Below are 25,883 nucleotides of genomic sequence, written 5' to 3' on the forward strand. Positions count from 1 at the left end.
GACTCAGGTAATAGGGGAAAGCGCCAATCCTAGTCTTAAAATGGATACAAGAGAGCATTTGGGGTTTTTCTTTTTTAATGCCTGCTTTGGATTGAGTAAATACATTTTACTTAGTTTCAACACATCAAAGTTAGCTCTTGACACAAAAAGAAAAACTGACAATTCCATCAATATAAACCATTTTTTATAAAAAAAAAAAAAAGGGGGGAGCGGGTGGGGGGGAGAATAATGTTATATGTTAAAATTTTTTAAAAAATTCAATGCAGAGGGTTGTACAACAGCCAAAAGGCATCAGGCTTCCTGTACAATAGCCTCTGCCGACTCAGCCTGGTAGAGGGATACACAAACCAGACAAAGAGTTTTACAAGATCTAGTAATGATCTGAGGAAGAGGTTGTGTTTTATATCTTTCCAGAAGGAGCAGCCTCTGCCTCCCTCCTGGGAGGCCGAGTTAGCACACCTGACCAGTGCCCGTCTGCAGCAGATGTGCAGCCCTGAGCTGGAACCACCTGTCCATTGGAAGGATTACATGTGCCTCCTTTTTGTCTGTCCATGTGTCCCAGCTTTGCCCCACATCTCCTTTCCTTTTTCCTTTTTTTTAAATCTGACTACTTGTTTGCTGGTTTTTTGGCCTTTCTCCTTCTCTCCTGAACACAGCCTTTTCTAGAATCTCCCTACCCTACTGTTCCAGGAAGGGCACCTACATTTTCTACCGTGACTAGGGGGTGTCTGGTATATGCCCCATACGTGGAGTTTTCTTGTGCCAAGAGCCTGACATCCTGGGCTGAGAAAGCCCTGTTCTGGGACTCTCCTTTGTCCTGTATTGGCCCCTCTTGCCCTTGTGTCAAGAGGGACCCTCTTCTCACAATCCAATTGCCCACAGCTGTTGCCTGAGCTCTCTGTTCTTGCTGAGGTCTTGGTGGCTGATACCATGAATCTGTCTCTCGCCCAAGGCGTGAGCTGGGCCCTCTCTGGAGAAGAAACCTGGGTTCCCCAAGATATGTGATCAATGCCGGGGCCCTGCCAGCTGGCGAGGGGATCCCAAGGCAGTTGCTGGGCGTGGAGGCCACAGGGGCATAGGCTACCAAGGAGACTGAACTGAACCTCACATCACCCTGCTTGACCCCAGAGGATGGCCGATTAGCCAAAGATGGGTAAGATTCCTAAGGGGGAACGACCTAAGACAGGCACAGTTGCAGAGGGGCCAACAGGAGAGAACTTGGGGGTCAACAGAGGTGGGGCACAGGCCCTCACCCCCGCCCCCCATTATGCATGGGCTTGAACACTTGCCCCTTCTGAGGGAGGCCTCCTGCCCCATGGCTGCTTCTCGCTTCCCATGTCTAGCTCAGATTGGGACCCAAATAACAGAAAGAGGCTTGGCCCAGCTCAGATCAGGACCCAGGTAAAGACAGAGACTGGCTGACAGCAGCTGCCCTCTCACTGCAACAGGACTTGATTCCCATTTCTACCTTGGACCACAGGGAAAGGTGCAGCTGAAGGAAAGGACTATGTCAGGATGCTGCCTTCTTCCCTTTATCCTCCCTCTTTTTTCTAAACACTCCCATGCCTTGTAGTTCTTTTGCTTTCTCTTCTTTTTCTCTCTACTACCCTCCATCTCCGCCTCCTCCTCCTCCTCCCCGGTATTATCCATATCAGCCGGAAACATATGCTGTGCAGATGTTTCATTAAAGTAGCTTAAAATATAGGGGAGATGTGGGGAGCTGATAAAGAATTAAGCCTTGGACTGACCTGTTAGCATAATCACAAACAAGTCTTCTCCGAGTCTTAAACAACCCAATCCGAGAGGTGGCCGCTGATTTACACACGCTGTCATTTAAAAAATAAAAATGGAGGAATTTTCCGGGAGCCGGTCCACCCTTGCTGCTTGACTCAGTCGCTGCAGGGAAGAAACATCTGCACAGCTTATTTTTCAAGGGACCTGGCATATATGGCATATGGTTTGCTCCCCCTCTTAAGTGCTGGGTTTTAACCAGGACCGCCTCCCCGAGACTCCTCCCCGGACACCGTCACCACCATCAAGCGAGGCCCTGATGGACCCTTTGGTCCAGCCGTTCAACGCGCTGACACTGCAGGAAGCCCTTTGCCAGCAATGCCGCCTGCCAGCCAGATCAATGAGGACAACCAAACCACCGACTTAGGGTCAGCTGAAGAAGTTAGCAACTGAGGCCCAGCAGATGGTAGAGAAGCAAGAAGTGGAATCTACTCTCTCAGCCAAGTCCAAGAACACTGAGTAAATCAGCAAAAGAAACTTTCATTTAGCAGATACTCACTTATTGCTGTTTTGCATTGCCATTGTTTTATTATTCTTACTAGTTTTAATAATGCTACACTTAAGTTTTAAAATGTTGTGGGTTTTGCATTGGCATTGTCTTGTTATTGTTTTAATGGCCAGAGTTTTGTTCTTGATGCTTAAAAACTTTCATTAAAGTAGCTTAAAATATAGGGTGAGATGTGCGGGGCCGATACAGGATTAAGCCTCGGACTGACCTGTTAGCAAAATCACAAACAAGTCTTCCGAGTCTTAAACAACCCAATCCGAGAGGTGGCCGCTGATTTACACGCGCTGTCATATTTAAAAAATAAAAATGGGGGAATTTTCCGGGAGCCGGTCCCCCCCTGCAGCTTGACTCAGTCGCTGCAGGGAAGAAACATCTGCACAGCTTATGTTTCAAGGGACCTGGCGTATATGACATATGTTTGCTCCCCCTCTTAAGCGCTATGTGTTTTAACCAGGACCACCTCCCCGAGAAAGGTTGTTTCCCCAGGTTAGGGATTAACAGGACTAAGGAAGAGAATAAATCAGTAAATCCCCCTAGTGTTACAGAAATACCATGTACTACTTATGAAGAACTAGGACTAAGACGGTTGGCAATAAATTTGGGACTTGTTGGGCCTACATCCCCAGGGGTCTGCCCACCAGGGAAAGCACCAAAGCCTATACCCCTGGAGACCCACCGACACAGGGCAGTCCCAGGGAAGGCAAGCAGCAGGGCTGGGGGACATAACCTTTACTGGGGAGGATAAACTCCTTCAGTCGCTTCCTTGTAGCCTATCAGTAGAGCAATAGAATAGTGACCTTGGAATAGCCCTTATAATGGAACACAGAGATTAACCTAGACAAGATTAAAATCAACAGAACTAGGTAGAGACAGGATTATGGAAATGAAGCTAGGAACTGTAGGTTTCCTGAAACATACCATAATGTAATTATAGAGGCATGCTTATGGGATCAAATAGTATAAATATAGATGTAATAGAACAATAAAGAGAGAACCCAACCATGCTGATCAGCTGAATGCAGACTCCAGGTCTTTCCTTCTTCGCCGACTCTGTCCACACCTTTGGGGAACCCCTGGACCCCAGCAGCACTGCGTTCATCATCTCTCCTTGAGAAAGTTTCTCAGAGACCAGGAGCAGCCCAGGTCCCACCCTCCCTGCCAACTTCCCTTCTATTGCCCACAGGCCTGGGCACCTGGGCCAGGAGTGTTATGGGTTGGCTCAACGAGATAGACCACTGACTCAGAATTTAAATTTAAGAGCCTTTTATTAAGCTGGCCAGCTGACCACAGCGCCTATCTCCCCCTCTGGGAGATTCAGAGCATGTGGCAAAGACCAAGGGTGCAGTATGATCTTTTATAGCAAATCAGTGTTAGGAAAAATCAACTACAAAGCATTCCATTAGAAGTTCATAAGCACAAAGGGGGGGTAAACAGAGTCACACCTGGCTGGAGCATATCATAACACATTGTTTTTCTAAGACAATCTAGCAATTTTTCTTCTATGGTTCCTAACCCTGACACAATCCTCCATACGTCAGTCCCTCCTCCCAGCACATTCTGTAACATTCTGTAACCCTTCCAAGCTGCAGTCCCTCACCCTAGCACATTCCCTACTGGTCTTATGCCCGAATCAAATCTTTGATTCAGTGCCCTCCTCTACAATATGAAATTGAGGAGGCATTTGGCAATGTAGGGGTCGAGCCACCGGGGAAGAGTTCGGCATTTGATGGTGAAGAATTGGCTCGGCCGCTGACATAGAGTCTTAGTTCCCATGTCTTTCTCCTTCCCATTGGTCAGTTCACCAGGTGAGAGGCATGAGGAGGACGGGGTTACAATTTCTAGTGCCTCTTTCCTGCGACTTTGATGTCGGTTGGAGTGCTCAGCACCACCTGGTAGGGTCCATCCCATTTAGGATCCAGGCTGCTAGGGTCGTGGCGCTACACCCAGACGAGATCACCCAGAGAGAAGGCAGGCTGTGTTGGACTGGATCTCAGCACGTCCTCCTCCCGTATGGCTTTCATCACCCGTTGTGCTGACGTGGCGCTGCTCTGCAAAGCCTGTAAGGACTTAAGCAAATTTCCGGTAGACAGCCGGGCAATTTCTTCCTCCCTTAGGCGGGGAAGAAGAGGTGGCGGCCTGCCAAACATAATTTCAAAAGGGGTGAGTCCTTTTATATACGGGGTACACCTAGCTCTGAGGAGGGCAAAAGGAAGGAGACTTACCCAGTTTTCTCCAGTCTCTAATTTTAACTTAGTTAATGTTTCCTTTAAGGTCTGATTCATCCTCTCTACCTGTCCAGAACTCTGTGGTCTATAAACACAATGTAATTTCCAAGTAACTCTCAGGGCCTTAATTATGGATTGTAACTTTGGCGATAAACGCCGGGCCATCGTCGGACCCCATATATAGTGGCAGGCCAAACTGGGGACAATTTCAGTGAGGAGTTTCCTAACTACTACCTGTGCTGTCTCTGCCTTGGTTGGGTATGCCTCAGGCCAGCCAGAGAAGGTATCAATGAAAACCAGCAGGTACTTATATCCTCTTCGTCCTCCTGGTATCTCAGTGAAATCCACTTCCCAGTGTTCTCCAGGGTTCTGACCTCGGAATCGCTGTCCCGGTGCAGCCACAACAGCGGGCCCTTGATTCACTCGGGCACACACTTGACACCTTCTAGCCAAGTCTTGGGATATTTTCTGGAGTTCTGGGATGTAAAATTCTCTTCCTAGTAGTTCTGATAGCTTCGTTCCCCCTAGGTGGGTGCTTTGGTGGGTCTGGGAAACGATGGTCCACCCCAGGGCTTCTGTCACTATAGGCCTCCCATCTGGCAGAATTAGCCATGCAGCCTCTCCTTCCCGGGCCCTTAGTTTCTCAGCTAGCCTCTGCTCCCCCATCACATAAGTAGGCCTCTCTGGGAGCCTTCGTGCTGGCAGGGCTATGAGAACTTCTAGGGGCCCTACTGGTCTTTTAGCCACTTCCTTGGCCTCCTGTAAGGGCAGTGTGAGGAGATATATCCTTGCAGTCCCTGGTAGGTCTGACAGAGCCAGTGCCAGGGTGCTCACCAGGGCTTCTTAGATCTCCCCTGGCTCCTCCTCATGTCACTACTGCCGCCACCGCATACCGGGTACCTTCCTCTACGAAGCTGCTCCCGACCGTGTAGAGGGTCTCATCTGGATTCTGCAGGGGCTGGTCCACAAGGTCCTCGCGGAGGGAAGTGAGGGTAGTCAGTGTCTCCTCGCAGTCATGCAAAGGGGCCTCTGTCTTCTCATCAGGGAGGAGTGTGCCCGGGTTCAAGGCAGCTGTTTTCAGGAAGCTAAAATGTTTACTTTTTTTCCCTTTCCCCATCAGAGGGCCTGAGTGAGTGCTATGAGTTCCACAGGGAAGTCCATCTTTTGACCCCCCATTGTCAGGGTCATTCTGGGCTCCTGGGGGCCAGCTGAGCCCCGACAACCCCAATCCACCTTCTCCACCAGCATGGGAGGGAGTCGGTTTCCCCACATGTTCAGGGCACTCCCTTTTCCAATGTCCTTCCTTTCTGCAAAATGCACATTGATTTTTCCCAAGCCTGGGTTGGACTCCTTTTCTTCCGCGAGGCTTTTCTTTGTCCTTATTGTCTCTCCGGCCTCTTGGGCCTCCCTCCTCGCTCAGGGCCAGGAGGACCTTGGCCATTCAGGTGTTTAAACCTGCCATCAGGTCCTCCCAATTGTTAAAAACCTTCTGGGCCACCTCAATCAACTTAGAGATTGATTTCTTTTTAAAGCTTTCTAACTTCTGTCATTTTTTCCTAATATTTGGGGCCACTGGGAAACAAATGCAATATTGACAGCCCTCGGACTTTCCGGGGCATCAGGGTTAGGCCCTTGGACTGTCTCTGTCATCTTAGAGAGGTTTGTGGGTCTCCAAGCAGCAGCTTGGATGCCCCCAATAGAGTCTGGTGATACCGATCGAGAGCCTCCTTTCCCCTCTAACTATAGGGGTTCTTATATGTCATAGGATCTTACAGGGTCTGTAATTCCTGTAACAGAGGGCTAGTATTCACCCCTTTATTAACCCCCTCTGTTCTAGACAGGTCTTCCCCAGTTTCCTACAGTTGAGGTTTTGTGCCACCCCTGACATGGGCATGGTCGCACAGGCCTGTAAGACAGTATACAGGTTGCTAACTGTCAACTGTCTCTCAATAGAGACCAAAATTTAATGGGTATTCTTTGCCCACCTGGGCAACTGCCCTCTCGGCAGCTAGACACCTTTTACCTTTTGGGTTCATCCTACATAGTCTTCTTTCAGGACAGTTTACATATAGGCTAATTCTTCTTTCTAGCCATAAATACAGTTTGTCCAATTTCCTTAAAATGTATTCTGGCACAGGAGAAAGTTGTTTTGCTGTACATAGGTAGCTTAACCCTTATACAACTGGGCTCGGACCTCTGCCTAGCAAACTGCAGTCTATAAGTTCAATATGCAGCCTCCGGTCCTCCTAACCCAACGAGGTTTCGGCTAGTCTCTGAGTCAGACTTCTCTCTTGGAGAATTTCAAAGTCCTGATGGCTCCCAGGTCCAGGGAGAGTGCCCTTTTCTTAACTCTGTTTATTAGTTACAGGGCCCTGCTTTCCTTGTCTTCCCACCAGTCCCCTTTATGGCAGAGCAGCGACCAGGCCTCTTTGAAGGGAGTGCACTGGAAGGGGATATCAGCCCCTCCTCTTCCAGCAGCAACAGGTACTAAACCCTTTCAGAACATTTGCAAGCAGGGAGCTTTTACTAGCTCTATCTGCAGTTTTCATAGATTTCAGGCTTGCTACTCTATTTCTGGGGCTGTAGGAAGGCTAGTACCAATCACTGGCTTATGGCTTAACTGCTGTAGCCTGCAAGCCAAAGGCCCAAGTACTTTCTCGCTGCTGCTGCTGCTTCTCTTTTTTTAGGGCCACTGCAGGCAGCTCAGGCATCCAGCCTCCCTTCTTTGATCATTCATTCCCCAATCTGGTCTGGAGCTGGGGAATAGCACCTCCATCCACCTTGCATCCCCAGAGGGCTGCTTGTCTGGCCCCAGATCTATAGAGGGCCGGCCTGCCGTAGTGGCAACATAGGAACTGCAGGACTGGCGGATGTCGCAAGGTCCTGCAGGTTCTCCCCTCTCTCTCTGTCAAGAGCTGGTGGCGTGGCCTGGGCCTGAGGCCAGGGCTCACCCAGATCCGGCGCCTGGGGACCATAGGGAGCAGCCGGCTAATGGGTTCTTCCTGCTCTCCCTGAAGGACCGGGGAGCCTTTCCTTTCTGGGGCCCGGCCAAAAGAATTGTCTGTCTCTGTCCCAATTTTCTCCTCGGGAGGCATGCCCTCATCTACCGGGGTTTCTTGGACAATATGTCAATCCAAACCTGAATATAAGGAATTTGATCAGGATGCCCTGGGCGGCCGTATATGACATAATGGACCCAGTAGGCAGTGGTCAGATCAAACGACCCTGCATCCGGCCACCCCCCCTGGAAAGTGGGCCACTCCTGTTCACAGAATCGCTGTAAATCAAAAGCATTAACATTATAATTTTTAAATCTACCCCAGAACTTCAGTTTAATACAGTAAATTACAACCTAGGTAAGAGCAACTGATAGACAGAAATCTTTATTAACTAAGTAGGCTGATTCCCCTTTAACAGTGAGCAAAAGACTCTGAGAAAAATAATTCTCGCAGCTGCCGAGAGACTATTTGCAGACTGTTAAGGGGCCAGCCCAAACGTTCAGCCAAGCGTATCAACAGAATGCAGAATAAATCAAAGTAGCTTTTACTTTACACAGACCAGTACTGATTTACACTTTCTTAATAGACTAGCCCAGGCTGGAGCTGTATCTAGTCCTCCTTCTCTGTAGTAATTTGGCTAGTCCCAAACAAACTTTTTCCCGACCCCATGAGGATCGGTGGTGAGAGACAGACAAGGGAGGGGGTGACCTGTTTTCACAGATCCTCATGCAGATGCCCGCCTGGCCGAGTCCCTTGGGAGCTTAGATTCGTCGTAGCTAAGGTGCACCCGTATAAACCCCAGGCCTGGTCACCTCCACATGGGGGTGAGTCACCGTTATGCCATATGATGAATCACGGAACCACAGGTTGGGGCCCACTCGGACTCCGTAACCGAAGTCGTGGAGCCACATAAAGGAGAGGAGAGGGCAGGCCCCCTCCCTCCACACTCACACACTTTCACCAGACATTCACTCAGAGTTTAAACAATCCACCCAATTCCTAACAATTTCCCAATTCCTGAGGGAGCTCTATAGCTTCCCAGGAGGTGATCAAGCTCCCCTTCCACTCACCCGGAGTGGGCCTGACTGATAGGGGGTCGACGAAGATGACTGACCCTATCCCATTTGACAAAGAAAAAGACAACAAAGAACAAAGACAAAATAAATCAGCCAAATGCAACCCAAGGTTGCCTGGAACCTGCAGCTCGCTCCTTGAAGTCCTGAAAATTTTCAAAAAACATTGCAGCAGGGTGTACACAGAAGCAGACAACTTTTTGACAATAAACACCAAGACAAACAAATACCAGACAGACAAACCAGTGCAGCCTACAGCCGCACGAACCAGGGACCCCGGCCACCGTCATGGCCGCGGGTCAGGACCAGGAGTACCGCTGCGTCCAGCCCTCCGTATAGGTCCTTCCGTGGGACGTCCCAATTCCAGTTTAACGACCGGTCTCTTACCTCTCTCGAGAGTCCAGGTGGCTCAGTTTCCGAATTGAAAGTTTTGGGTGGACTGGAGGCCTCCTTGGTAATCATTCTCCACAGGTGTGGGGTATCTCGCTGAGTGCCCGGCGACAAGTGGGGGAGAGCCTCCTGCCTTGAATAGGGGGTCCCTCTCCTCCCTGCCAGGGGAGAGCCTGCAGCCCTAAACAAGGAGTCCCTCTCCTCCCCGCCGGGGGAGAGCCTCCTGCCTTGAATAGGGGGTCCCTCTCCTCCCTGCCAGGGGAGAGCCTCCAGCCCTAAACAAGGGGTCCCTCTCCTTCCCGCCGGGTATCTCGCTGCGGGCCTCCAAATGTTATGGGTTGGCTCAACAAGATAGACCACTGACTCAGAATTTAAATTTAAGAGCCTTTTATTAAGCTGGCCAGCTGACCACAGCGCCTATCTCCCCCTCTAGGAGATTCGGAGCATGTGGCAAAGACCAAGGGTGCAGTATGATCTTTTATAGCAAATCAGTGTTAGGAAAAATCAACTACAAAGCATTCCATTAGAAGTTCATAAGCACAAAAGGGGGGTAAACAGAGTCACACCTGGCTGGAGCATATCATAACACATTGTTTTTCTAAGACAATCTAGCAATTTTTCTTCTATGGTTCCTAACCCTGACACAATCCTCCATACGTCAGTCCCTCCTCCCAGCACATTCTGTAACATTCTGTAACCCTTCCATGCTGCAGTCCCTCACCCTAGCACAGGAGGAAACTCCTGGGGTGGTGAGAACGTACAATTCACCAGTCTGAGCTCCTGCCCCCCCCCCTTCCCCCCACTCCCACTCTTAGTGACACTGGCTCCCCAGGGACCCAACGCGCAGGAACGGATACGTGGGTGGGAAGCCAGAACAGCCGTTTATTCAGTGACATATAAGTGATATTTACAAGGAAGAGGTGGGGTGCAGTGGGGGGCAGGGGGTCAGGTCCAGGGTCCTGGGTGACCTTTCCTCAGAGGGGACAGTCCTGCTGCCTCCTCTCACACTCCCTCCTCTGCCTCTCTGGGCCTGGCAGCTCAGCCATGCGGCCGGGGCTAGAAATACGGAAGGGATAGTTGCAGCAGGAGAAGGGATGAGGCAAGGCCAGCATGGGGGTAGAAGGACTGCTCTGGGGCCCCTGAGTCCTCCCTGTCTTCTAGCCCGCTTCTTGCCCCTGGGATAGGGGCTCCGAACCCTGGTGTGGCTGATGGGGACTCCCTGGGCTCCAGGCTGGTCACTGGGCTATGGCTTTTGGGTGGTCTGGGACTCTTCAGTCCTGGAAAGGGAGAAGAGGGGCTTGAAGGATTGACAGAGACTCTTCTTCACTTCCCTCTCCAGTCCCGTCAGCTTCCTTACCTCTTACAGCCTTTGGAGCCCTTTCTCTTCTTGCCAGACTTGTCCTTCTTACAGCGTTGGGCTGGTTTCCGTGGGGCTGGTGATGTGTCCAGACGCTGCATCAACCTCTGCACCCAGGCCTCCTTCGGGTCTGCGCACAGCTCTGCCTGAGAGCGCTTCCGAGGTGAGAACCTGGAGTCGGGCATAAGCAAGCCTGTCCTCGTCTTGCCCACCTTGCCCAGCCCACTCAGCTTCACCCACGCCCTCGCACCCACTCACAGGATAGCCAGGATGGGGCAGCCCAAGCTTGGCTCCTGCTTCCGGTAGCTGCGGACCAGCACCAGCGTGTCAGCAATCTTCCTTACACTGTACTTGAGGCAACAGTCCTGTGCCCCTCCATCACTGCCTGCAGAGGGCGTTCACAGGGAGCAAGGGGCTAAGTATAGGCTCCCAACCAGGCCTCTCCAGCCCCTTTCCCCATCCTAGGCAGCTCCCTCCTTGTACCTTGGGGCCATGGGATGCAGAAGGCCAGGACCAGGAAAAGGAGGCTCATAGCCAGTGACTGAGTCATGGCTGTGGTAGAGGGTGAGTATGAGGCCACAGCTGTGGGTGAGGTGTAAGCTGCAATTGGGGTCCTGAAGTGGGTGGGCCTTTTATTAAAGCCGTACATTCCTTGTTTATTTTCTCACTCATCCTGAGACATTCTGACCTCATGCTCTTTGGCAAAAGTCCTTGAAAGAGACTGGCTCATAAATTATTTATTTATTTTTTTATTGGTTAAACTATAACATATGTCTCCTTTATTCTTCCTTGCCCCCCCCCCCCCGCCACTCCCACCCCCTAGGACAAACCCCCACAACCTCCTTGGTTATGTTGTGTCCTTTGGTTATGCTAATACGCATGCATACAAGTCCTTTGGTTGCTCTCTTATCCCTCCCCTGCCTTCTCTCTGAGGTTGGATGGGTCTGTTCAGTGTTTCTTTGTCTCTGGATCTATTTTTCTTCATCAGTTTATGTTGTTCATTATATCTCACATATGAGTGAATTCATGTGATATTTATCTTTCTCCAACTGGCTTATTTTGCCTAGCATAATGCTCTTCAGGCCCATCCATGCTGTTGCAAATGGTAAAAGTTTCTTCTTTTTTTTTTTCTTGTTGAGCGTTTATTTTTATGTTTTAATCCCCACCCGAGGGTATGTTTCCATTGCCTCTTTTTAAAAAGTTCCTTCTCTTTTATAGCAGTGTAGTAATCCATTGTGTTTATACCACAGTTTTTTAATCCACTCATCTGCTGATGGGCACTTAAGCTGTTTCCAAATTGTGCTATGAACATAGGGGTGCATATATATCCTTTCTGATTGGTGTTTCTCGTTTTGGGGATATATTCTCAGAAGTGGGATTACTGGGTCAAATGGGAATTCCATTTTTAATTTTTTGAGGAAATTCCAAACTGTTTTCCACAGTGGCTGCTTCAGTCTGCATTCCCACCAGCAGTGCATGAAGGTTCCTTTTTCTCTCCTGCCTCCGTGCGGCAGTTGGACATCCCCCTAGGGGTCCCAGACTGCGAGAGGGCGCAGGCCAGGCTGAGAGACCCCTACCCCCTACCCCCACCCCGAGTGCATGAATTTTGTTCACTGGACCGCTAGTCTAGACATATAGCACTAACTCCTAGAAGAAGTAGCTTTGAGTTAAAAGTTGCAGTAAATGGATAATATTCAGAATAAGCCTTTATATAACTACATAAACTATATAAATAAATGGCACATATTATTTGTGGTGTTTTTCTGTTTGTTTTGTGTTTTGAATCACACATCTTACAGAAAGAAGAAAGAACAGGAAGGCAGACAAGGAGAGTGACTACTCATTCTCTGATGCATAAATAACATACTGTATGCCTGCTCAGGACAGGGCTTGAGGTAAATACCAGGCATGCAAGTGTGGCAGGACAATTTAGTGAAATACAAAGTTTTATCTGTTCTGCATATGTGTGTATTTTCTTTTCATAAGGAGCAGGGCTGAGAGAAGAGGCACCCTGATGTCAAAGGCCCTTCTATCTTCATAAAAGTTGAAAGCAAGTCTTGGAAGAGGTTATGCCCTGAAGAGGCTGGACTCAGGGAGGGTTTTGTAGATTTTTAAGACAGCGGAGGGGACTGGAGGTCCGGTCAGCGTGAACAATGTGCTCTAGTCCTGTGATGAGGCCAGTGGCAGGACCCAAGTAGATGGCTCTGGGATGTATCTGGGGAAACCAAATTCCAGAGTCTCAAAAAAAAAAAAAAAAAAAAAAAAGAGCTAAGAGTTTGGGAATCCAGGACCTGGAGAGCCATACCTGCTGGAATTACAAGGACCACAGCATTCACTGGTGAGATTGATATCCAATGACAGGATGGGGAGGGGCAGGTAAGAAGCCTCTCCTGTACCTTGTTTCTATGACTTTTGCACAGCCCTCGGGAGACGGGATCTATTTCTCATCAACACTCAGGTGCAGGGGTTGGGAGTAGGAATCAAGTTCAGTGAAAGAACATTTAAAAATGCAGTAATTCCTGCCTGTCTGCGTTTGTAGACGATGATCACAGCTGCTGCATGAGGACAGGTAGGGAGGAGCCCTGCCTTCACCTGCCTCAGCAAACACTTGTTTCTTACTCTCTATCTTTCTCCCTCCTCTCTGTAAAAAAAAAAAAAAAAAAATCAATAAAATATATTTAAAATAAAAAAGTCTTTGACACGACGCCTGCCTTGTGAAACAGAAGGGCTTTGTGATGCAGTCTGGTGACCGGGTTCTATTCTCTGTGAGGCGGAGATGACAAGGCAGAACATTGGGAATCATTAGACAGGAGGATCCTGAACGCCTAGATATAGGGATGGCTCCTCCCCTCATGCTAAAGCCATGTTGAGCTTTACTTTTGTTCTTTGGAGTGTTGGATATTTCTTATATACATATGGTGCCATCTTCCTCATTATCCTAATTATCTGGCAAGTGAAGAGGAGTTACTATGGGTTAAGGTTGGAGCCTAAAAGGAGCTGCTACCAGGTAGGGAAATAATAACACCGTAACTGAACTAGTTAAGTTTTAGATGAGAAGCTTTTTAAGATCTCAGAGCCTCCTTTTACCTTTCTTGCCAATTTTTATACTATACATTCAGTTACTCTAATATGTGGCTTTTCTCAGAGCCTAGAAGTAATTTTTAAAAAATATATATATTTTATTGATTTTTTACAGAGAGGAAGGGAGAGGGATAGAGAGTCAGAAACATCAATGTGAGAGAAACATCGATCAGCTGCCTCCTGCACACTCCCCACTGGGGATGTGCCAGCAACCAAGGTATATGCCCTTGACCAGAATCAAACCTGGGACCCTTGCGTCTACAGGTTGACGCTCTATCCACTGAGCCAAACCAGTTAAGGCTAGAAGTAATTTCTTACTAAGCAATCCCTGCCGTGTATTTTAATGGAAAGATCAAGAACCTCTCTGTCTACCTTGGGTTGAGACCTAGGTAAAATGGAATCTATCTCACTGGATCTCAGAAGACATCCCAATATGGGGATTTCTTCTGGTCGGTGGACTTAGTAAGCAAAAGTCCTAGGGCTGTTAAAACTAATCACCATCGCCATTTAATTTATTTCAGTATTGCTCCTGTGTCATACTTAGCCCTCTAAAGAACCTGTCCTAAGAAAGGGAACAGGAAATAAGGAATGTGGAGAGACTTGAAGTGAGAAATAAGTAGAAAAATAAAATGTTGGGGTGAAAGAGTGGAGTAGAGGTAGGGAATATAAGTGAGTGCATTAAATACAGACATACATAGACAGGATTTTGGAAATTTATATTTTTGTCTCATTTTGGATATAAAAATGGAAAGTGTCCTAACTTCACACTCTAACATTTTTGTCTTTAAGTGTCACCAAAAACTCAAGCCAAAGGCTAGGGATGCAGTATCAAAAGGTAAAGCACTTGTCTCTTCTCTGACTTCCTTTTACTGCGGGTTGGGTTTCCGTGGATTTTGTCCCTCTTTGATCTCTGGTGCTTGGGTTCTCAAAACAGTAAACGTTGCAATTCCACAAGTTGACACTCTCTCCCAGAAGACTTTCTTTTTTTTTTTTTAATTAAATCTTTATTGTTCAGATTATTACAGTTGTTCCTCTTTTTTCCCCCATAGCTCCCCTCCACCCAGTTCCCACCCTACCCTCTGCCCTTCTTCCTGCACCCCCCAGGTCCCTTCCCCCCCGAGAATTGTCAGTCTACTCCCTTTCTATACCCCTGATTCTGTTATATTCACAGGTTTATTCTGTTCATAAGATTTTTTTTCACTTGATTTTTAGATTCACTTGTTGATAGATACATACTTGTTGTTCATAATTTTTATCTTTACCTTTTTATTCTTCTTCCTCTTCTTAAAGAATACCCTTCAGCATTTCATATAATACTGGTTTGGTGGTGATGAACTCCTTTAGCTTTTTCTTATCTGTGAAGCACTTTATCTGCCCTTCAATTCTAAATGATAGCTATGCCGAGTAGAGTAATCTTGGTTGTAGATTCTTGCTATTCATCACTTTGAATATTTCTTGCCACTCCCTTCTGGCCTGCATAGTTTCTGTTGAGAAATCAGCTGACAGTCATATGGGTACTCCCTTGTAGGTAATTAGATATTTTTCCCTTGCTGCTTTCAATATTTTCTCTTTGTCTTTTGCCCTTGGCATTTTAATTATGATGTGTCTTGGTGTGGTCCTCTTTGGATTCCTTATGTTTTGGGTTCTCTGAGCTTCCTGAACTTGTAAGTCTATTTCTTTCACCAGGTAGGGGAAGTTTTCTGTCATTATTTATTAAATAGGTTTTCAATATCTTGCTCTCTTTCTTCTTCTGGCACCCCCATAATTCGGATGTTGGTATCAGAGGCTCCCTACACTATCTTCATATTTTTGGATTCTTTTTTCTTTTTGCTTTTCTGGTTTGGTGTTTTTTGCATCTTCATATTTCAAATCTTTGACTTGATTCTTGGGATCCTCTAGTCTGCTGTTGGATCTCTGTATATTATTCTTTATTTCAGTCAGTGTATGTTTAATTTGTAATTGGTCCTTTTTCATATCCTTGAAGGTCTCACTAAATTTCTCGGAGGTTTCTAGAAGATTCTTGAAAAACCTTATAACCGTGGTTTTGAACTCTATATCCAGTAGTTTTCTTTCCTCCATTTCTTTCATTTGTGACATGTTTCTTTGTCTCCGCATTTTGGCTGCTTCCCTGTGTTGATAGGTGTGCTAGGCTTTGTGTGCTAGGTGTCCGATAGGGCCCAGTGGCTCAGCCTCCCTAATTACCTGAGGTGGACACTCTTGGTGCACCCCTTTGTGAGCTTTGTGCACAGTCTTGTTGTAGTTAAGCCTTGATTGCTGTTGGTATCACTGGGAGGAATTGACCTCCAGGCCAACTGGCTGTGAGGACCAGCTGTGTCTACAATGGGAGAACTGCTGTGCTGGAGACACCCTTATAGGGCAGGACTTGCTTCAGTGGGGCTTTGGTGCTCACTGAGTTTTCCCCCTGAGTGTGTCTCTTATGGATGCAAAGAGTTGTAATCTGGTATGGTCTCACTCTGACCACTGGGTACACTGGCTCTTGGATATCCAAGGAGGTGCAAAGTCAGCCACTGCCTGAGGCCACCCAGCAGGAGCTACAGAGAGATCTGCAGATTCCTCCTCTTTGTTTGGGGTTTGGAGGTGCCCAGATGAGTCCCAGCTGTGAAGCAATGCAGGCCTTCTTTTGGAAGCTCTGGGGCTCTCTGATCCAGCTGCAGTTTCTTAGGTTTTAGATTGCAGAAGGCCAGGCCATTTATATGCAAAAGCCACTGCGCACAACTTGGGAGGGATTGTAAATTGGGTGGGGCGGGGTCTCAGGGTATCACTGGGGTGGAGCAAACAGCAATGGCTGTCCAGCAGCTCTGCCTCGGAGAGGTTCTGGGGTCTCTGTGTCCTGTGGCCCCATGCAGGAACAATGATCCCTGCAAGCACCTCTGAGACAAAGCTGCCCTCGTGCTCCGACCGGATGCCAGACAGTCCAGTTTCTCCCCATATGAGTCTGGGTCCCCAGAGTCTCACCCGGAACTGGAGTTCAGAGCAGTCAGGAGCTTGTATCTCCCTCCCGATTGAGAAAGACAACAGCGTACCCAGTTGCCAGCCCGTTTCGCGCTCCTCCGTACCTCTGCACTTCCGCACCCCTGCACCTGCTCCCAGTCTCAGTGTGTTTTTCTCTTTCCTTCTAGTTGTAGAACTTCCACTCAGCCAGCCTTCCTGTGGTTCTGGATGATACCTGTTTTGTCTTTTAGTTGTAGTTTTTATGTGGTTGTGCGCGGCAGCAAATTCAGGTATTTACCTATGCCGCCATCTTGGTTCCTCTCCCAGTCACTTTATTTTTCAATCCTTTATTCATTAAATGGGCATTTGAAGATCTTGCTTCACTCACAGTGTGGCTATGATGATCTAATGAGATTAGGTCCTGGACAACTCATTGTAACTGGCTAAGTTGTACACAGACATGCCTCAGAGCATTGACTGTTAGGATTTCCAATTTTCTCTCATTCAAAGGCCTTCAGATTCCTGTAGGATACCCTCAATCCTCTCTCATTCCATGTAACACTGTCTCCTGGTTTTTCAGCTAGGAGACATTTCTGGAAAGAAATGGAGAAGCCGTGGGAGCTGCTCTCTGTCATGAAAAGGTGATCATTTGATTTTTGCAGTCTTCCAACTTCAGCCTAGACAACTTGGCCTGGGACAGGGATGAGGGGTGATGACTGGGATGGAGTCAGACACAGCAGAGGCTGAAGCACTGTTGAGATGGTTGCCAGGGCAAAAGGGGCTCAGACATCTCCGGAGGGAGGAGTCCCAGTTCTGCTCTGGGCTAAGCTCACAGTGCTCCTGGAATTCAGAATTTGACTAGTGCTTAATTCACAAAAGACACTAAAGGGGTTGATACTCAGCCAAAGACCAGTTATCCAGCTAAGACAATGGATAAATAAGTGCATAAATACGCCATCACTGTCCTATTCTTCTTACAGCAACACCCTTTCAAGGGCAGAACCCTAGACCTTGCTGACATTACCTCCTCTGATTGTGTCTTCAGGGAGCCCAGTCCCTGAGACAGCCCTCAGCCAGGAGCTTGTCATCTCTTCCTCTTCTTAAGAGCTCTAGAGAATGGGACGGACTCCCAAGATGTGCTGTGTACACAACACAGTCCCCTGAAAGCAGAATTTCCATGTGGCCTCATTTTCCACAGCTGGGAAATACTAAGTACCAGGCTATGTCTGTCTTTGCCCCAAATGAGACTGAGTCCAGGTTCTACCTGGTGATGGCCCTTCTGATGCCCCATCAGCTAACCATTGGCTCCCCAATCCTTTGTTCCCATCTCTGGTTAAGCTGCTCAGCCCACGTCAACAAAGAACTCACCCACCTCTCAGTCACTCATGGCCCTGTGCTCTCATGCGTTGTCTGAAACCTTGCCCAACAAGTCCCTCAACCCAGCACACCGTAACTTGCAAAGTGGCGATTTCTTAGGAAGAAAAGTAGAGGACTAAGCACTAGGCGGGTAGGACCCAAGGCGTACAGGGAGGTCAGGGCCAATAGTCAGGCCACAACTTCCAAAGAGGAAGCTGTCACTCCATCAATAACAGTTGCCATGTTTCCTCTTCCAGCCAGGGCTGGCTTCCTCAGGAGGGAAGTGTGCGGAGGCTCCTGTGTGCAGATCCCTGCTGCCAAATCTGTAATGCCATGGCTCTGGAGATCCAACAGTTGCTGGTGGATGAGAACACCCCGATCTCTGCAACTTCACCAGGACCATCAGAGGGCTCTCCTTGCCTAAAGATTTTGCCCAAGTCCAATATGTCTTTTGAGCAGAGTCTGGAGCATCATTCCCCACAGACTCAAAAGCCCTCACTTCCATCTGCAACCCAAACAGTGTCACAATTAACAGCCAAGAAGTCCTTATGCCGGCCATTTACCCAGTCAGCTGGCCAATCAGACGATCCAGTGAGTATGCAAGATTACTTGGCTAAAAATGTCAATCTAGGACAGAGAATTCAAAGTCAAGATATGCCTAGGTTGCATGAGACTATGTCTTCTTTACAGTTCGAAGGGCCTAGAATTCCGATGAACCAGCAGGAGGTGACACGACACAATCTCAACCGTGTGTATGGGAACCAAGGTCAGCCACCCTTGCATCCCCAGGTCCCTATGCTGACCCTGAGCCAAGACATGACTACCCTGACACATTCTATGGCCTTGCCTATGGTCACTATCCTCCCTTCCTACCTGCCATTCTCCAGTCCTGAAGTCCTGAGGCTTCTTGAGGTACATGTAAAAAAATGGATGCATTTCCAGAGGTGGGGCCTGCCCAGACGTGTAGAGGAATCCCTGAGGCAGCTTATGCCAAACCTACCATTGTTTTACCAACTTGTAAACAAACAACCAGCTTCTTTCATACAAAATGAATTCTCTGTAGAGATTTTTGCGCCCATTTCTTATCAGACCTGGGGTCCGTGTATGGCTGGCCAGGCTACCCAGGCATTCTGGGTTTCTGAATGGTCCATTATAAACCCAGTACAAAGACACCACTACCAGCAAAACCCAAACCACCTGGCTCTAGCCTTGCCCTCTCCAATATTTAAAGACTTAAGTGGCCTCTACCCACTTACTGGCCAACAGGCTAATGACTCAGTGGGCCATTTACAGCAGAAATACATCCAACTATTCTGTGGCTTACCTTCCCTGCACAGTGAGTCTCTGGTTAATGCCTCCTTGAGTTCTCTGGATCACTCCACAGATGGGAGCATGTCCAAGCTCTCCTTGGAGGATCCTTTTCTCTTCAAGGAGCTGTCCTTCCTCCCTCTATTGCCTAAAACTCCACCCCAGTCAGCCCCACCCTCTTCCTCATCTTCCCCTAATTGGGTCATACCATCTGATCATCAACAAACGCAGATCCATGTCCCGTTTCTGACTCTGGCTGAGTGTGAAGCCTTAGAGTATCACCTGCTGCAGAGGCAGCTCCAGCGTCAGTGGGGTTTGCCAGCTGTTCTCCAGAGAGCTCAGCACACCCAGAACTCTGTGCAATATAAGTCTTGTGGCACGGCCCAGTCTCCTCGGACTGTGAAAACTTCCTGGCCGGGAAAGCCCATTTCTGTTCTCACAAGGGAGCATGCCCGGAGGCTGCTGGACTTCCACCTCCAGAGGCAGCTGATTCACCATCGCTGGGGCCTGCCCCAGATGATCCAGCAGTCCTTCCAGTTGCTCCTGGCCCCCACTCACCAGCAGACTCCATCCTGGAGCAGCACAGCCCTAGCCAATGTGAGTGTTGCCCAACATTCAGCCCTAGAGGCTACTGGTGCTGATGACCCTTTCTCACCCTCTAAGGACCCAGTGTCAGTCCTCATGCCACACTTATTAGACCAGGTCAAGGCGATACTGCAGAGCCACATCAACTCCAAATGTGGGCAGATTCATGAGGGTAAGGTCCCTGCCCATGTGTCTAGGTCTTGTGAGTGCCTAATTCCTGGGGGCCTCAAAGTGGCTCCCTTTACTTGCACCCCAGAAAGCAAGCTCTTGGAACTACAGGCAGCAACCGACCCTGACCTACAACAGAAAGTTAGGCGCTGGATGCCAACAGTCCCTGATCAGCAGCAAGAGACCTTCCCAGATGCTGCCACTGAGCCTCGCAAGCTAACTCGAGCCCTGTCCAAGGAAGTCCTTGAGAAACTGGAGATGATTTTACGGCACAAGTATCTGACCTTCTTATCAGGGCTGAATCCTCTTTATTACGTGGCTCCCTCCAAGGCCATGGCCCCAGCGATCACTGCTCATGCTGCCACCACAGAAGTGGTGCCTGAGGCTGTCAAAATCTTAACAGAACCTCTGACTCAGATGATCTCACTTGAAGAGCAGTATCTAAGTCGTGAGCCATTTTTTCAGGATACCAAAGAGACTTGTGAAGAAATTGCAGGTGATTTTCAGTCTGAAGTGCAAGTGGAAGGAATGATTGAGATGGAGCCTCTAGAAAGGCAGACAGAGACGGCTCGGCCCTACTTATTCAAGAAGCCCATCTTGGCCAAACTAAATTTCCACCTGAGAAGGAAGGTCTTAGAGATACAATGGGGAATTCCCACAGAGGCGAGGGAGTCCAGGGAACAAACTGGAGCAACCCCAGAGAACACATCCACACAGGAGTCTCTTGGGAGTCTAAACAACCAAGGGAAAACATGCCTCCAGGAACTGCCCATCCCACCAGACATTCCCTGTGCCCCACATCCAGAGTGGCTCTGCCTTAAGGAACAGTTGTCCACTGAGTTAAAGGCAGTGCAGCAGAACCAGAAGCAACCTAGTTCCAGAGCAGCACCCCATGGTTCTGCTCATGAGCCCTGCAAGATGACTCAACCCTGTAGAGACATGACAGAGGGCCCAGTGCCTTGTGTTCAGCTGGAGGCCAGTGTGAACCACCCCAGCCTGGAGGAGTCCCAGATCCCTGATTCCCAAAGCCCTGGCAAGAGCATGTACTCAGCCCCAGTCCCCATGCTGACTGAAAAGAAAGAAGACCCAAGGAAACCCAAATCGTCAGGAAAACATAGAGAAGAAGATGCAGGGTTTGTGCTCTTCTCAACAAGAGAAAAAAGCCACCCTGTAGCCCAGAGGCCACAAGGGATGCTTCTGAACAGGACACCCCAAAGCCCCTGGCTACGGAGACATGGCTTTCGCCTTGATGCTCTCTGTCAACAGAGTTCCCAGCATCACCCTCAGCTTAAGCCCTCAGAGCTCCTTCCAGGAGTCCCTGGAGGAAAGGAATCTAAGAAGAATGACCCGCAAGACAGTCAAACCAGGATCAATGTCAGCCTCAAGGGAGCAAGGATTCCTAAGAATGCCCAGCCTGTCGGGCCCCAGGCGTCACAGGCCCAGCCTGTCCTGGCCCAACTCATTCAGCATAAGCCATTACAGGGCCCAACTTTGCAAGGTCAGGTATTGCAGGGGCAGGTGATGCCAGACCATACTCACAAGAGGCCCAGCCTTCCAGAATCAGACTTGAGATATAAGATGAAATCCTTTCTGCAGTATATCAACCTCAAGGCAAAAGGCAAAGAGCACAAGGAATCCATGTTTTTGACAGCTGTGAAAGTGGCCAACACCAGAAAAGAAAGTGCAGCAAAGAGGCTGGCTCCAGCCAAAAGTCCCATAGAGCAAACTAAGACAGAGAAGAAGATAAGAGGGGACCCCAAAACCCCATCTCCCCCAACTGAGAAGCAGGTGGGCCTGGCCTCCTTGGACGGCTCCCATTCCCCAAACAGTAAGCTCAGGCACCGCTCCTGCTCCCATCAACTCCAGTCTTCCTCAGGCTTAGGACACCCCCGTCATTGTCCTCGGCACTGTCCTCAAGTGGCTTGTGCCACCCAACCAGGATCCCACCCCAATTCTCAACTCTCACCTCAGAGGGAAATGTTGGCCTGCTCAGGAAGACCCAGCACAATCAAAGGACTTTGTAGGCTCCCCCATGTCTGCATCCCTTGAAGGGATAAGTATTGTCTTTGTCCTTAATATGCAGGTGGGGCACCGGACCACCCAAAATACAGTCTATATCTTTAAGCAAAGAGTTGTCTGTCTGCTCATTACCTCCACTGTTGTTTGTTAAGGGAAGTCATGAGTGAGGCTAAAATGCCCTTTGTAATGTTAACGTAAAAAAACCATTGAAACCTGTAAAAAAATTTTGTGAGTTTATTTGAGCCAAACTGTCGACATATGCCGGGAAGCAGAACCTCAACGAATTGAGATAATGGTTACATTTGTATTCATACATTTGCAATCAAAGGAGGGACATAGGTGGGTTACATGAAATTCATTGGTGATAGATTAAGGAGGAGGGATAAAGCAAAGTGGGTAGGGGGGAACCCCTGGGATTGGATAAAAAGTAAAATGATGGACACATACTTAGGTGGGTGCAGGAACAATTAACATGATGAAGGAATTTGTGGTATCTGTCTGGCGCCCAGCACATTTGGTTGTGCCCCAGGGGCTCCAGAAAAAGGGAAGTTACAAGTTACCTAGACATTTCAAGGGTATGTTATCATAGATGCAAAAAGACAGGCTCAGTGAAGGTAAAGGTTGACCTTGTCAGTGAAGATACTGGCCTAGGACGTAACTGCCCACCATAACTGCTTTAGTTAAAGTTTAATTTCAGACCATCCTTTGTGGTTACTTTAGGTCTCTGAGTTTGCAAGACCACCATGCAGGCCTCCCCTGAGCTTGTCAGGTCAGCATGTGGCCCCTTTCATCCACACTATCTAGGGAAGGAGGTTTTTTTTTTTTTTTTTAATTCTTTATTGTTGAAAGTATTACATATGTTTCCTTTTTCGGCCATTGACCTTTCTCAGTCCTCTCCCAAACCCCAGCACAGGCTCTTACCCCCCTATTGTCTGTGTCCATTGGTTATGTTTATATGCATGCATACAAGTCCTTTGGTTGATCTCTTACCCCCACCCCGCACCCCTATCTTCCCTCTGAAGTTTGATGGTCTGTTCAATGCTTCTGTGTCTCTGGATCTATTTTTGTTCATCAGTTTATGTTCATTATATTCCACAAATGAGAGATTATGTGATACTCATTTTTCTCTGACTGGCTTACTTCACTTAGCATAATACTCTCCAGGTTCATCCATGCTGTTGCAAATGGTAAGAGTACCTTTTTACAGTAGCATAGTATTCCATTGTGTAGATGTACCAGTTTTTTTAATCCACTCATCTGCTGATGGGCACTTAGGCTGTTTCCAAATCTTAGCTATTGTAAATTGTGCTGCTATGAACATTGGGATGCATATATTCTTTCTGACTGGTGTTTCTGATTTCTTGGGATATATTCCTAGAAGTGGGATTACTGGGTCAAATGGAAGTTCCATTTTTTATTTTTTGAGGAAACTCCATACTGTTTTTCACAGTGGCTGCACCAGTCTGCATTCCCACCAGCAGTGCATGAGGGTTCCTTTTTCTCCATATCCTTACCAGTGTGTCTTTTGTTGATTTGTGATGATAGTCATTCTGACAGGTGTGAGATGGTACCTCATTGTTGTTTTGATTTGCATCTCTCATATAATTAGTGACTTTGAGCATTTTTTCTTGTGCCTCTTAGCCTTTTGTATGTTTACTTTCAGAAAGAGTCTATTTAGGTCCTTTGCCCATTTTTTGATTGGATTGTTTATCTTCCTATTGGATTTCATCTTATATCTTATGTGTTCCCTATAAATTTTGGAGATTAAACCCTTATCAGATGTAACATTGGCAAATATGTTCTTCCATACAGTGGGCTCTCTTGTTTTGTTGATGGTTTCTTTTGCTGTGCAAAAGCGTTTTATTTTGATGTAGTCCCTTTTGTTTATTTTCTCCTTAGTTTCCATTGTGCTAGGGAGATGTATCGGCAAACATGTTGCTATGAGATACGTCTGATATTTTGCTGCCTATGGCTTCTTCTAAGATTTTCTAGGGAAGGAGCTTTAACCCACACTTAAGCGGGGTCAGCATGCTGCACAACTCCTCCCAGCCCCTCCCTGGACAGTGGATAAAGGGACTTGAGAGCAGAAAAGGAAGACCCCCATTTAAGTTGCATTGAAGGTAAAGGTCAGACTTGAATTCCAGCATGGCTTCCCATGGTTTCCTTGAGCCCAGAGGAGCAATGTGGACATGAGGATAGTACTGACAAGAAGGAGTGGCCAGGAACCCCACAGGCAAAATTCACTGATAACTTCTATACATGGCCATATCTGGAGAGGAGCTTTTTAGAGAAGTGTCACAGTGATCCAACCTTGAGGAGGTGCTTTGTGTTTATCAAAAGCTTGTAGCTATTGTGATGGAATGTCCAAAGCAAATGATAGAATCTTGCCCTCTCTGCTCCCTCTTTGTTAATGGTTAGATCTTTCTGGAGAACTCAGCTGGGAGACTGCTGTTGCTCTCTTGCCTATATCCCACCTCCACTGCCTGTTATCTGCTTGGAGTGAGTCCTGCAATGAAGATCCCAGTAGGATATAGAGAGGGGCTTGTTTCCCATCCCCAAGGGCAGGCAGGAGGAAGGCAGGGAGGGGAGCACATAGACCAGTGGTCCTCAACCTTCCTAATGCCGCGACCCTTTAATACAGTTCCTCATGTTGTGGTGACTCCCAACCATAAAATTATTTTCATTGCTACTTCATAACTAATTTTGCTACTGTTATGAATCGTAATATAAATATCTGATATGCAGGATGTATTTTCATTGTTACAAATTGAACATAATTAAATCATAGTGATTAATCACAAAAACAATATGCAATTATATATGTGTTTTCCGATGGTCTTAGGCCACCCTTGTGAAAGGGTCGTTCGACTCCCAAAGGGGTCACGACCCACAGGTTGAGAACCGCTGACCTAGAGCCAGAAAGCCAATGGAAGGCCCACGTGCTTTGGGGGTGGGGGGGGAGGAGTGAACAATCACTGATACTAGGTCTTCTGCCCATGATGTGGTGATGAGCAGTAAGTTGAACTTTGTTATGCAAAAGCAATGCAAATTAATTCAAAATCTGAAAACTCACCCTTTACTCTACCAAAGTATAAATCCATGTTTTTGCTCACCCCAAACATGAAGTTAGTCAATGGATTCTAATCTTGATATATCTCAATCCTGCTACTTTTCTCTATTTTTACTACTTCAGCTTGTGTTCAGTTTCTCATTTGTTCTTACCTGAATAATTACAATAGTGTCTCATATACCCAGGGCTTAGGATGATGGCTGGCACATAGTAACACCTTAATAGTACTTGGATCAAAAGTCTGGGCTGGGGAAGCAGACAAATCATTATGTTAGTATGATAAACACTGTGAAATGGGGGATCCTGCCATAGGAGAAAATACCCTGCGGTAAACACCCCAAAAGAATCATAATAAAATTGACCTTGATAAGCATTTTATGTTTAACAATTAAAATATGTGAGTACTTAACATATGCAAGGTACTATATATAGCAAACACAACAATGAACGTGATACAGGATTTGCACAATGGAGCTCATGATCTCATGAGATAGTGTCACATGCCCAAATTGCCTAATCAACATATATTCTTGGATATCTAATATTAATCTCAAAATCAAAAGCTGAACTACTGATTCCCCACCTACCACCATCACCTAATCACACATGAAAAACATGCTCCATCCATGACTGGTTTGGCCCAGTGGATAGAGCGTCGGCCTGCGGACTGAAGGGTCCCAGGTTCAGTTCCGGTCAAGGGCATGTACTTTGGTTGCAGGCACATCCCCAGTGGGAGGTGTGGGGGAGGCAGCTGATCGATGTTTCTCTCTCATTGATGTTTCTGGCTCTCTATCCCTCTCCCTTCCTCTCTGTGAAAAATCAATAAAATCTATTTTTAAAAAAAGAAAAAGAAAAACATGCTCCAATTACAGCATTCATCATATCAGATAATGGCAACTCCATCTTTCCACATCTTTAGGACAAAATATTGATATAATCCTTGACATTTTTTCCCCTAACAGTCCACATCCAATCCATCAGTAAATCTGGCTGTCTCTACC

At 47.5% G+C, this 25,883-nt stretch overlaps 2 protein-coding genes across 5 annotated transcripts; one reads left to right on the forward strand and one right to left on the reverse strand.

Annotated features, from left to right (window-relative positions):
• The first annotated feature begins 237 nt into the window (after window positions 1-237).
• SPATA31F1 (SPATA31 subfamily F member 1) lies at window positions 238-22,088 on the forward strand. 3 transcript variants are annotated; one of them, XM_059657215.1, is made up of 4 exons: window positions 238-1,153; window positions 14,214-14,259; window positions 16,957-17,017; window positions 17,990-22,088. In XM_059657215.1, the coding sequence occupies exons 3-4, from the start codon at window positions 16,980-16,982 to the stop codon at window positions 21,840-21,842; spliced, it is 3,891 nt and encodes a 1,296-aa protein (XP_059513198.1). In that variant the 5' UTR covers window positions 238-1,153; window positions 14,214-14,259; window positions 16,957-16,979; the 3' UTR covers window positions 21,843-22,088. The 3 variants fall into 3 exon arrangements, with proteins under 3 accessions (XP_059513198.1, XP_059513199.1, XP_059513200.1); XM_059657217.1 differs by lacking the exon at window positions 238-1,153 and adding an exon at window positions 13,118-13,350; XM_059657216.1 differs by lacking the exons at window positions 238-1,153; window positions 14,214-14,259 and adding an exon at window positions 10,380-10,506.
• Window positions 9,847-11,026, reverse strand: LOC132212098 (C-C motif chemokine 21-like). 2 transcript variants are annotated; one of them, XM_059657218.1, is made up of 4 exons: window positions 10,827-11,026; window positions 10,602-10,728; window positions 10,344-10,514; window positions 9,847-10,283 (listed from the first exon to the last, which is right to left on the reverse strand). In XM_059657218.1, exons 1-4 carry the CDS (start codon window positions 10,990-10,992, stop codon window positions 10,043-10,045), a joined length of 705 nt encoding a protein of 234 aa, XP_059513201.1. In that variant the 5' UTR covers window positions 10,993-11,026; the 3' UTR covers window positions 9,847-10,042. The 2 variants fall into 2 exon arrangements, with proteins under 2 accessions (XP_059513201.1, XP_059513202.1); XM_059657219.1 differs by having other exon boundaries at window positions 10,083-10,263.
• Window positions 22,089-25,883: the final 3,795 nt, after the last annotated feature.

Source organism: Myotis daubentonii, chromosome 11, assembly GCF_963259705.1.
Source record: "Myotis daubentonii chromosome 11, mMyoDau2.1, whole genome shotgun sequence".
NCBI classification, from domain to species: Eukaryota; Metazoa; Chordata; class Mammalia; order Chiroptera; family Vespertilionidae; genus Myotis; species Myotis daubentonii.

Excerpts from the sequence above, each read along its gene's own strand:
- LOC132212098 (XM_059657218.1), bottom strand. The coding sequence starts at position 10,992 with ATGTACGGCTTTAATAAAAGGCCCACCCACTTCAGGACCCCAATTGCA. Across the intron at positions 10,515-10,601 it reads TGCCCCATCCTGGCTATCCT|GTTCTCACCTCGGAAGCGCT; the intron begins GTGAGTGGGTGC and ends GCCCGACTCCAG. Across the intron at positions 10,284-10,343 it reads GGCTCCAAAGGCTGTAAGAG|CCCCTCTTCTCCCTTTCCAG; the intron begins GTAAGGAAGCTG and ends CAATCCTTCAAG.
- SPATA31F1 (XM_059657217.1), top strand. The coding sequence starts at position 13,207 with ATGTTGAGCTTTACTTTTGTTCTTTGGAGTGTTGGATATTTCTTATAT. Across the intron at positions 14,260-16,956 it reads TAGGGATGCAGTATCAAAAG|CTAGGAGACATTTCTGGAAA; the intron begins GTAAAGCACTTG and ends CTGGTTTTTCAG. Across the intron at positions 17,018-17,989 it reads CTGCTCTCTGTCATGAAAAG|CCAGGGCTGGCTTCCTCAGG; the intron begins GTGATCATTTGA and ends TTCCTCTTCCAG.